This window comes from Selaginella moellendorffii, unplaced genomic scaffold (genome assembly GCF_000143415.4).
Source record: "Selaginella moellendorffii unplaced genomic scaffold, v1.0 SELMOscaffold_27, whole genome shotgun sequence".
In the NCBI taxonomy this organism is placed as follows: Eukaryota; Viridiplantae; Streptophyta; class Lycopodiopsida; order Selaginellales; family Selaginellaceae; genus Selaginella; species Selaginella moellendorffii.
This window is the reverse complement of record NW_003314288.1, coordinates 296,980-308,817: the sequence shown is the minus strand read 5'-3', so window position 1 is coordinate 308,817 and position 11,838 is coordinate 296,980. Positions and strand designations below refer to the sequence as shown.

The following is an 11,838-nucleotide window of genomic DNA, read 5'->3' as shown; positions in this document are numbered from 1 at the left end:
GAGGGGTACGCGAGCGATGTGATCAACGTTCTAAAAGACATACCCAAGGAAGAGAAAGAGGATCACCTGTGCGGCCACAGTGAGAAGCTTGCGCTGGGGTGTGCTCTGGTGAACTCACACCAGAAGGAGACCATCAGAATTGTGAAAAATCTCCGAGTTTGTGACGATTGCCATGTGGCCACTGCTCTCATCTCTAAGCTGGAAAAAAGGCTAATCATCTGCAAAGATGCCAGTCGGGTTCATGTGTTCCAGGATGGCAGATGTTCCTGTGACAACTACTTTTGAAAACATGTCAGTGCTCTTTCTTGCAGTTATCCCTGGTTTTAAACCCTCCGTGAGTCAAGCAGAAACATGGGGCGCTGAGTGAGCATGCCTCGTCAAAGTACCGCCGCCAACCTGAACTTCACGGAGAAAAAAATAACATTTAAAAGTTAAAACTATGCAAAAGGAGGTTGTCTTAAATTTAAATTTCTTTTTGGTAGCAGAATCGGGGAATGCTGACTAAACCTGCCAACAGGTGCCCCAAAACAGAGCACCCAGATTCAGATAATAAGCCTTAGTATGAAGGCTGATAGCAAGTACCGCCTCATGTTCCGGGAGCAAGGTGATGGCGGCTTGCGGCATGACCAACTTTGGGTTTGTGCTCCTAGAGCACGTTGAAAGACGTGTGGAAGCTGGTGACGACAGCATTTGTTTCTTGCAATGTACTCACCAGCTCCTCGGCGACGTCTTCCTTCCAGATTTTTTGAGCTTGTCGTGAGTGGTGACCTGCTTGCTCTCTCCTGTGACGACTTCTTCCAGCCTCTGGTGCCCAGGCTCTCTTGTGGATGGAGCTAGCCCTACACAGTGTGTGTGTGTGTGTGTATCAACCAGCAGATGCACAAATCGTTGAGAATTAGCAACAAGTGTGTATCATAGGCTTAGTACGTAGTGTACTAGTGTACATGTACATGTGTTTCAGCTAAATATAATGGGCCAAATACACCGAAGAAGTGTGTATAAGAAGAGTAGAAACAAATTAAGAAATGTAAATTAAGAAGTGCAAAAGAAATGAAAATAAAAATTGTCCATCCTCATCAGTTTGCTGAAATTAAGTTGGATTCAATTCTTCCAGCTCCAAATATTGTGTGATTGAGTTGTGTTTGATAATATCTTCTTTGCTTTTAATTTTTTAGAAAATTAGTGCTGGTAAAGATATCTTTGCCGTTCATTGGTGGTTAATTAAATGAGCATGTTTAGAGATGTTTATAAGAGTAAGAGTTACCCGAAAATTAAAGTTCAAAATTTACGTTTTCCCTATTTGCACAATAACTTAAGCTAAAGTAATGTACTTACCCTATTTTTTATGGGAAAATTATTAGTATTTTGGATTCGCACGAAAACAAAAGGGAGGATTCTTAAGTAATTTTCAAAAACCCCGACCAAATCTAAGAAGTTGTTAAAAATTATTCCGGAAATATTCGAGAAGATCGGCACGGCCCGATTTTAGGGTTGGAAGAGGAAACATCTGCGAAATGGGGCCGATCGAGCTGGATCTGGGCCTGCTCGTGCTCTATCTTCACCAACAGGAGGAGGAAGAGGTGCCCATGGAGGGAGAGGTGGCCATGGAGTGGGAGGAGGGCGCGGGGTGGCCGGGGTTGGCCGCGGATCTCTGAATCTGGCCCCGGGAGGATTAGGCCATGGTTCTGAGGCGGCTCGAGGAGGGGGTGCCCCGGGAGGAGGAGGCCATGGTTCTACTCCTCCTAGAGTAGACGCCGCGGTTCTTCTCCGGGAGGAGGAGGCCATGGATCATCGCCAGGAGAAGGCCAAGCCTCGGTGGGAGGAGCCGAAGCCACAGCGGGAGGAGTCCAAGCCGCGCCCGGAGGAGCCCAAGCCACGTCCGGCGATCCAATTCGCAACATCAACAGGTACTTGATGTCTGGTGCTGGAACCGACTGGCTCCCTCCGGAGTGCGATATCTCCATCAGGCCCGGTTGGTTTTGGCACAGGAACGAGGCTCCAAAATCCCTGGAGCAGCTGCTCGACGTTTTCTACAAATCATCCGCCAGGAACTGCTTGCTCCTGCTCAACGTCCCTCCAAACTCGTCGGGACTGATCGACGAATCCGACTTCCAGACGCTGGAGCGGTTTAGCTCCGCCGTAGATTCCATCTTCAGCGTCAACTTAGCAGCGAATCCCTTGTCCGTGACAGCAAGCAGCATTCGCAGCTCTTCGTTTGGGCCGAAGCAAATCCTTGACGAGTGTATGGAAACTTTCTGGGCTCCAATGCAAGGGGAGTCGACCGGCTGGATCGAGCTTGATCTTGGCAAGGTCTCAAAGTTCAACGCACTGGAGATCCGAGAGCCAGTAAACATGGGACAAAGGGTCATGGAATATCACGTCGAGGCATGGGACAGCGAGCTGGGCTGGTACCTGGTGAGCAACGGTAGCACCATTGGTTACAGGAAAGTGGATCGACTGGAAGAGGATCAAGAATGCGCTGCTCGGCTCGTTCGACTGCTGATTGACGCGTCGCGGGGAGATCCATTGATCTGCTTCTTTGGTTTGTACTTCGATATGTACAACCTCAGGCACTTGTCTTCTATTTAGAAGAGAAACTACAAGAGGATATGTATATTTCTTTTCAGGTATGAGAAACATAGCTTTGGGTTGGAAATCCCTGGCCTGATCATAACAGTCTCTTTGCATCACTCCTAACAGATTGGAGCCTAGAGAACAACCAAAAAAAATCAAGAGCTAGCCCTGTACCCTTTGAGCTCGTGGAAAGTACCCTTGCATGGAGGTGGCAGCTGGTTAAACTTGAGAAGTTAGCTTGTCTGGAGGACCTCCTGTTGCTCCTGCTTCCTCGCCACAAAATCACACCCGCAAACACATGTCCAAACATTGAACTAGTACTTCTCAGATTTAAAAGCTTTGAAAATACATTAGAACATCTTTTTGCCATGTAGTCAACGTGATGACCATTATTAAAATGTTTTAAATTTATAAACACAAAATTATTCTAAATAAATATCAAAAATTAAATTATAGAATATTCAAGAATACCCAGGTATATCCTATGTTGGTTTGCTTAAGCAAACCAAAAATATAATGCCTAAATTGAAGAAATACTCAAAGGTGTAAATGACTATAACTTAACTGAAGCCATAAAAGATAGGTATTGTGGAAAAGTAAAGAATATATGTGTGCAAATACTAAACAGGTAATACACCTTGTGGGTGTTCTTTTGCAAATAGCCTGCAGAAAAAAAGCTATTAAAATAAATATCTGATTTGTAAAGAATACTTGATGCATTAAAAATATGAGCTTATATAACACTTTTTCTCCATCTAGCATGTCATAGAGGACAAAGTAGCAATCTATTTAAATTATAACTCAATGTAGATTAAAATCACTAAAGGATGATCCTAATGATTCAAAACAACTATTATACTTGTCTCAAAAGGCTAGCACTATTCTAATCTGAATACCAATACTGGATTTGGAATGATGCTAGACTGGAAGATTAAAGGGAACTGAAGTATATCTCTAGTTGAGTCTAGTATTCCTAAGAGTTTAAGAATGATTAAGATTGTACTCCAACATGTTAGTTTTGAAAATTTTCATATACTTATATTCCATGATATTGGAAGAGAAGAGAATAGATTGGTCATGAAACATTGAACAAGTGCTAGTTGCCATTGAAGAAGCAATAGTGCTCTATACAACAACATTATATATAAAACTCCACCCTGCAGAATAGAAAGAAAGTTTTCAAAGGGAATAGATGAGTAGGAAATGGCACTTGTGATATTTCTTATTTCCAATGGGGAGAATTGTTTGGGATGTTGAGCATCCCTGATTGTTATGCTAGATAATATGTTTGATGACATATGTCAAACTTCTCATCATCAAATTACTTAACTATCCTTCATTATGCATATATTAATTCCTAAAGCTCTCCAAGGATTTGGTTCTTGACAGATTATGGCATTGACTTTGCGGAAGATTTGATAAATTTCCTTGTAAAATCGCCTTGCATACATGCTTTGCAAAGAACAATCCAGTCACCATAGATTAAGCCCATCATAAAAGTGGGCCAATTGTCTTTAAACTTAATTCTCTGTATCAACATCCAGTGAAGCCTTCGTAAATGCTAGCCATCAACGAATGGGCTGAGGCCCAGCTCCAGCAACATGCTGTGCAATGCTTTGCAAGCGGATGTCCCATGCATCTGGAGGGAGATAGGATACAAAAGGAAGACAATGGGAACGAGCTATCACCTTACTGCAATGAGCCCATCTCCACCCGCGCCTCAAACGCAAGCTTTCCACACCACTACTTCCCACTTTCAACAAGAGCTCATGAGAGACTTCCACGGCTCACTCTCACCGGCATGGTCTTGAGAATCTGGATTGCCACGCCTAGCATGGCACGTGGAGCAGGAGGAGTGCAGTGCTGCTGCTGAAATTCACAACAGCAGCATTGGATCTTGCATTGCTGACTGCACTTAACATTCGTTGCCTCCCGACATGCTTCATATGTTCTCCTCTCTGTGTTCCATATGTTATCCTCGAAGACTATGCTCCTCATGAAGACTCTCCTATGCTCAATCCTCTGTGCGTCCCGCTCTCCATCCATGGGGGATGGGGCGGCTCACGGAATGGCTGGATATCAACGATCGATGTTTGGGTCAACACATCAAGTCTGAACTGCTCTGAAGATGTTCTCCAGCATCACATAAGGCAATGCATCATTCACAAGGCTGGACTAGCTCCCTCAATTCATCTCCCCGTGGTTTTTACACGTGGTAAGAAACGTTGCCCATGCAACTCCATCAGCATGTTTTTCTGTTCTTCTCGGGCATGGAATCAAACGCAGCCTTCGCATCGCCCACTTGCCCGTGCTGCGCAAAACCCTGCACGAGGATCGTCCATGCTACCACATTCGTCTTGGGCATCCGATCCAGCACTTCTCTCGCTCGCCCAATCTCTCCGCCACGAGCAAATCCCCGCAGCAGCATCGCCCACATCTTGCAGTTCCTCTCGGGCATCGCATCAAACACTGCCTTGCTCGATCCAATCCGCCCGCAATCGCCCAGCGCCTTGACCATCGCAGTGGAGGAAACTACATCCCGCACCGCCATTCGATTGAATGCTGCCTTGGCCTCGCCCGGATGCCCACTCTCGGCATACACGCTCACGAGCGCCATCCATGACGCGATGTTCTTGGCCGGCAATGCATCAAAGATCCTTCTTGATTCCTCCAAATGCCCACACCACGCATAGACAACCAGTGTTTCCATACATAATATCTATGCTGATGACTTATGATTAGTAAACTTCAAACAATTAAACACTGAGTAGAGGAAATTGCTAAGCCAAAGTCCACCAGGATCATCACATTTATACTATTTATGACTCCAGCAAAAACAAACATAAACTACTCATCCTCCATTAATTCTATATTGCATGTTATGAAAGAGAGTGGAGGAGAGAGAATAGGAGGACTTTTGTTATTTGTTGGTGATAGAGAAGAAGCACAAGAAATAGAACTCCTATTATCCATAAATGTCGAAAGAGAATAAGAATTTTTTTATGATATTATTGACATTTGGCACAAGTTCCAGTGTTATGTCCCCATCCATGACATTCTTCACATTATGACACGGCACAAAAAGTCAATGATCTAATCTTCCTAAACTAGATTATGCCTCCTTTTAAATGCCCAACCACCCCTTAACATGCCTTCATAAACCCTTGAGCCTCCCTTTAACTGATATTAACCAAAGCTGGCGCTTAACAATTCTTCCCCCCAACAAAGTCCTTGTCCCAAGGATGAATTGTACTAGTGATCACCCTTTCTAAGGAACCCTGCTCAAGCTTTTGATCCATCTTCCACAGCTGTATACATTAAGGAGGCATTGGGCCCATCACTCCGAGAAAGTATACTTTTCAATTGGCTAACATAAGATACTGAATGAATTTTCTTAGAAAGTTTATCACTCTTCCCATTCCGTAAAGGCACTAAAGTGTTTCACTGCTCACTTGACGGAAAAATCACTCACACAAAGACAAGATCACCCACCTTATATTCCCGGAATTAGCAATAGCAAACTTCTCCGCTCTATCCTAAGCTGCTTGCAAATTCCATTTGCACACCACCAGAATCTCATCAAGTTCCATGGCTACATCAGTCACCTCTGAATGAAAATTTTCTTGAACATCCTTACTTAAATGTAATTTCAACTCCATTGCTATTTGAGGATGCCTTCCAAACATGGCAAAGTAAGGATTTCACTTGGTTCTACTGTGTTAGCTATTGTTGTAGGCAAATTGCACCAATGAAAGATATAGATCCCACTGTCCTTGCCTTTGACTAATGCTATAGCGTAGCATATTGTCCACCCCATGATTCACACGTTCGGTTTGCCCATTTGTTTGAGGATGATCTCCACTCGAGAGTTTCAAAGTCACTTGCATAGCCTTTGTAAAGCTCTTCCAAAATCCACTAGTGAACTTTGAATCTCGATTGTTAACGATGTCCTCTGGCAAACCAAAATCAGGAAAACCTTCTCCAAGTAGACCGCAACCAAGTCTAAGGCAGTGACACTCTTCCGAAGAGCCAACAATCGCATATATTTCGTCAAACGATCCATTATGACCCATATTGGCTCCTTTTGCGTTTATGTTCATGACAAATAAGTGATGAAGTCCATAGAGATACTACACCAACGGCTCTGAGGAATAGGTAAAGGTTGAAAAAGTCCCCCAGCTTCTCCCGTCACACCTTTACCTTCGCTGACAGAGCTCACATGACTTATAGTACTCAAGGATATCAGCCTTCATATTCCTCCAATAGAAATTGTGCTTAATCAACTCATATATCTTCTTCCCCCCAAAATGACAGCCTTTGGATGATCATGATAGTGGAATAAAACCTGAGTAATTAACACATCCACCTGTGGTAAATACATATAGCCATTGTAGTAAAGAATCCCATCCACTAATGAGAAAGGTGCTTCCATCTGAGCTTGCATTGAGACCACCTCAGCATCCTGAGCCTGAGCACGCTCAACCAACTGCCCAAACTTGCTAACCACCTTACTCAAATAATGACAAAACTGTGTCTGTAACACCATCATATGCACACGAGATAAAGCATTCGCCACCACATTCAATTTTCCCGAATGATGCTCAATAAGAAACTCTCTAAATTCCATATGTTTGACCATCCAATGAGCTTATCTAGTGTTCAACTTCTTCTGTGTGAAAAGATATACAAAGGGTTTGTGATCCGTCAACACCGTGAACACTGCACCATAAAGATAGTGTTGCTATATCCGTAAAGCGTGAACAATGGAGAGTAACTCTTGCTCATATATGGAATAGTATTGCTTTGCGGGATTCAAAGTTCGACTCTCATATGCAATAGGTTGTCCCTTTTGCATGAGAACTCCTCCCAGTGCATAACTACTCGCATCACATATCACCTCATAAGGTTTTGATGGATCAACAATGTGAAGCATTGGAGCGTCGCTTAACAACTGTTTCAATGCCACAAAACTATCCTCATGTGGTTTTTTCCACTTGAATGGCACGTTCTTGTGCAACAATCATGCCAAAGAAATAACCACCTCTGCAAACTTATGTTGAAAATGTCGATAGTAACTAGCCATACCAAGGAAATTACGTAACTTAGCCACTGAAGTTAGTGTAAGTTAGTTCTCCACCACAGCCACCTTCCTTGGACCCATCTTGACCCACCTTCTTTGGATGTCATAATATGGCCTAGATATTTCACTTCCGACTTTGCAAACTCATATTTGCTCTTCTTCACATAAAGTTTTCTGTTATGGAGTAACAAAAGAACCTTGCATAAATGCACTTTATGCTCTTCCATATTTTTGCTGAAATAGACATTGGTAAATTGGCTATGTCCTTGGCTCTAACATAATCCCATGCTCCACACCTTGTAATGGAGGCAATCCATGAGGAATTTTAGAGGGAAAAACATCAAAGAACTCTTTGAGTATAGTCTGCACTACTACCTCTCCTCCACACATGGCTTGGTCCCCCAAGTCATGAACAAATAGTAAGTAACTCAAAAGTGCTTTTCCATTATGACAAGCCCGCTTCAAAGATGTAACGGAGAGCATAAAAATTGGAGGTTGAACTCCCTCTCCAAACCACACATCATTAATGCCACCGTACTCCAACAAAACACGCTTAATACTCCACTTTATCTCCGGATCCACCTTTACCAACTATGATATCCCAAGAATGAGATCCACACAATGAAGATCTGTGAGATAAAAAGTCTCCACAAGTGCAGTTTTGCTAACAAACAGCTCTTTGATGCTGCTCGTCGACTTGATAATGATAAGTATAAGTCTCACAAGCGTTCGAGGAATCTTTCTATTGAGAATCATCGTGATGATTGTTGTGGACACAAGGATGGGAATAAACGTCACAAGCTGAAGCCTATGGTGGCTACTTCAAGTACACAGGGGTCAACAAAGCAGAAATTCTTTATGAAGAATTATAGACAAGGTTGTCATCATTGCCACGAGCTAGGACACTACAAGGCTGATTATCCACAGTGAAGAGCAAATAACATGGCAACAAGAATGGCCAATCTTTTACTAACGGTAAGTCAGATACTAAGAAGTTGCAAACTTTGCAGCACAAAGATGATGAGGATGACCATTCCGGTTGGAGGAAGAGGCTTTCGATTGTTGCTCATCAATTTAACTATGTGTGGAACAAGATGAAGGTCGAGGACATTTGTGCATCAGCTTGCTAGAGGGTGTGTTCCGTGGCAGTCCAATGTGAATTTTATTGGACAGTGGAAGTGATAACAACTTTGTTTCCACAAAGTTTGTTGAGGAGCATGGCCTGGTGACACAAGAAGTTCTTTCATATACCTTTACTCGGCATTTCGATACTTATGTAGAAGGGTTGGAAGTCCTCCAAACTCTTTGTACATTGAGAATGACGCAAGTGTTGCCGCATACTCTCACTATGACAGCCATCAATGAAGTAGGATGTTGTTCTGATTTGGATCCTTCATTGGAACATAGCTAATCAAGCGAGTTAGCTTATCAATATAGTCCCCAATCTTCATTTTCCCTTGCTGAAAATGTCGAAGTTTGGTGTGAGCATTCTCCACGTTATAGTGAGGAGCAAAACGTAAATGGAAAGCAACCTCAAACTCATCTATTGTAGACACTAATGGTTTCTTATTTGCAGCCAAGAGTTTGTTTAATAGAATGCCTCAACACAACATACTGTCGTGGACGATTATGATCAAGTTATACACGCAAAACGGTGATGCTGATCAAGGAAAACACTTGTTTGAAGAAATGCCACACAGAGATCTTGTTTCATGGAATGCGATAATTGCTGTTTATGCCCAGAGAGGTCGTTTCCAGGCGTTTTCTTTGGTTTGCTGCTGGGATTCCTATTCATGGAACACAATTCTAGTGGTATATGCTCTAGATGGAAATATTTGTGATGCTAAGAAAGCGTTCGATGAGATGCCAACTTGGAACTTGGTCTCCTGGAACACGATTCTTGCAGCATATGCCCAGACCGGGCAGCGATCCAGCTCTTCTGGGCGACGTTTCTTCACGGCTTTGGCCCTGACAAGGCAGCATTTGCCATTGTTTTGATGGCATGTAGCTATCTGGGGCTCATCAAGGAAGCAGTAAGCTACTTCATGGCAATGAGCTTTGACAATGGATTGGATCCTTCGCAAGACCACTACACCTGCATTGTTGATGCTCTCGGATGACTAGGGCGATTGAAAGAGGCCGAGGATGTCCTGGAGAATATGCCTTTGCCAGCAGAAGGAGTTGCATGGGCAACGTTTCTTACCGCGTGCAAAAACCACAGGGAGATGAATCGAGGGATGCATGCTGCAGAATTTACGTGCCAGTCCAGCCTTGTGAGTGATGCATTGCCTTATGTGATGCTGGAGAACATCTTCAGAGCAGTTCAGACTTGATGTGTTGACCCAAACATCAATCGTTGATATCCAGCCATTCCGTGAGCCGCCCCATCCCCCATGGATGGAGAGCGGGACGCACAGAGATTGGGCATAGGAGAGTCTTCAAAAATCTATCTGGAATGTTAAGTGCAGTGGGTTTGCTATAGCCAGCAACACAAGATCCAATGCTGCTGTTGTGAATTTGAGCAGCAGCACTGCGCTCCTCCTGCTCCACATCAGTGCCATGCTAGGCATGGCAATCCGGATTCTCAAGACCATGCCGGTGAGAGTCTATCATGAGCTCCTGTTGAAAGTTGGAAGTAGTGGTGTGAAATGCTTGCGTTTGAGGCGCAGGTGGAGATGGGCTCATTGATACCTCATTCCCATTGCCTTCCTTGTATCCTATCTCCCCCGTTGCCTCCCGACATGCTTCATATGTTCTCCTCTCTGTGTTCCATATGGTATCCTCTCCGCTGGGCCTCAGCCCATTCTTGATATTTACGAAGGCTCCATTGGATGTTGATACAGAGAATTAAATTTAAAGACAATTGGCCCACTTTTATGATGGGCTTGATCTATGTTGAATGGATTGCTCTTTGCAAAGCATGTATGCAAGGTGATTTTACAAGGAAATTTATCAAATCTTCCGCAAAGTCAATGCCATACCTGTCAAGAACCAAATCCTTGGAGAGCTTTAGGAATTAGTATAGGGATATATAGGGATGCATAATGAAGGATAGTTAAGTAATTTGATGATGAGAAGTTTGACATGGCGCAAGCAGAGTGCGCCTCTCAAGGCATCCAAATCTATGTTCTAGCTCCCATTTGGAAATAAGAAAGATTACAAGTGCCATTTCCTATCCCTTCAAAAACTTTCTTTCTATTCTGCAGGGTGGAGTTTTACATATAATGTTGTTGTCACAAATAATTATAAAGCAAGTATAAGGGAATATTGCTTCTTCAATGACAACTAGCACTTTGTAAAATGTTTTGTGACCAACTATTCCCTTCTCTTCCAATATCATGGCATATAAGTATATGAAAATTTTCAAAACTATCATGTTGGAGTACAATCTTAATCATTCTTAAACTCTTAGGAATACTAGACTCAACTCTTCAGTTCCCTTTAATCTTTCAGTCTAGCATCATTCCAAATACAGGATTGGTATTGCCTTTTGAGACAAGGATAATTAGTTGTTATTTCAATCTACATTGAGTTATAATTTAAATAGATTGCTACTTTGTCCTCTATGACATGCTAGATGGAGAAAAAGTGTTATATAAGATCATATTTTTTATGCATTCCTCAAGTATTCTTTACAATTCAAATATTTATTTTAATAGAATTTTTTTCTGTAGGCTATTTGCAAACGAACACCAAACAGCTGATTGCATAAATAGAAGATGATGGTCACATTAGATTATGGTTTCCAGACATGCAAATGATTCTTTCACAAGGTGTATGACCTATTTGCACACATATCATATTTTTATATTCTTTATTTTTCCACAATACCTATTTTTTATAGCTTCAGTTTTGAGTATTTCTTCAACTATATTTTAGGTTTGCTTAATAGACACTACACTTGTGACTATCACAGTCAAATTGTGATGGCCACATCAGCAATTTGAAGTAACGTTGCCTTAGTACATGTCACCGTCACCATCATTTTTTTAATAGTGGCATTATGACAGTGAAATCAATTTAAATGTTTTTCAAAACTAGCCTAGCTGGTTGACCACCATGAAACTTGCCATAGCAAGTTAAAATGCTGATGTGGCAATTATTTCCTCCCACCACTATTGCTGACATGTCAATTCATGGTTTTAGAGTCTTGAGTAGAATGGCAGAGCAACAGTTGAAAAATT

General features: G+C 42.5%; 3 protein-coding genes across 3 annotated transcripts; 2 read left to right on the top strand and 1 right to left on the bottom strand.

Moving 5' to 3' along the window:
- Positions 1–1,506: 1,506 nt before the first annotated feature.
- On the top strand, positions 1,507–2,943 carry LOC9629391 (alpha-L-fucosidase 1). The gene is made up of 2 exons (XM_002975337.2): positions 1,507–2,627; positions 2,701–2,943. Exon 1 carries the CDS (start codon positions 1,915–1,917, stop codon positions 2,587–2,589), a length of 675 nt encoding a protein of 224 aa, XP_002975383.1. The 5' UTR covers positions 1,507–1,914; the 3' UTR covers positions 2,590–2,627; positions 2,701–2,943.
- Positions 2,944–4,816: 1,873 nt separating this feature from the next.
- On the bottom strand, positions 4,817–6,637 carry LOC112348147 (pentatricopeptide repeat-containing protein At2g35030, mitochondrial-like). The gene is made up of 2 exons (XM_024680242.1): positions 6,536–6,637; positions 4,817–5,242 (listed from the first exon to the last, which is right to left on the bottom strand). The coding sequence occupies exons 1-2, from the start codon at positions 6,635–6,637 to the stop codon at positions 4,817–4,819; spliced, it is 528 nt and encodes a 175-aa protein (XP_024536010.1).
- Positions 6,638–9,283: 2,646 nt separating this feature from the next.
- On the top strand, positions 9,284–10,342 carry LOC112348146 (pentatricopeptide repeat-containing protein At2g35030, mitochondrial-like). The gene is made up of 3 exons (XM_024680241.1): positions 9,284–9,602; positions 9,779–9,927; positions 10,118–10,342. The coding sequence occupies exons 1-3, from the start codon at positions 9,284–9,286 to the stop codon at positions 10,340–10,342; spliced, it is 693 nt and encodes a 230-aa protein (XP_024536009.1).
- The last annotated feature ends 1,496 nt before the right edge of the window (positions 10,343–11,838 follow it).

Excerpts from the sequence above, each read along its gene's own strand:
- LOC9629391 (XM_002975337.2), top strand. The coding sequence starts at position 1,915 with ATGTCTGGTGCTGGAACCGACTGGCTCCCTCCGGAGTGCGATATCTCC.
- LOC112348147 (XM_024680242.1), bottom strand. The coding sequence starts at position 6,637 with ATGGATCGTTTGACGAAATATATGCGATTGTTGGCTCTTCGGAAGAGT. Across the intron at positions 5,243-6,535 it reads AGAAGGTTTTCCTGATTTTG|GAATCAAGAAGGATCTTTGA; the intron begins GTTTGCCAGAGG and ends GGGCATTTGGAG.
- LOC112348146 (XM_024680241.1), top strand. The coding sequence starts at position 9,284 with ATGATCAAGTTATACACGCAAAACGGTGATGCTGATCAAGGAAAACAC. Across the intron at positions 9,603-9,778 it reads ATCCAGCTCTTCTGGGCGAC|GGCGATTGAAAGAGGCCGAG; the intron begins GTTTCTTCACGG and ends TCGGATGACTAG. Across the intron at positions 9,928-10,117 it reads TTACGTGCCAGTCCAGCCTT|TGCAGTGGGTTTGCTATAGC; the intron begins GTGAGTGATGCA and ends TGGAATGTTAAG.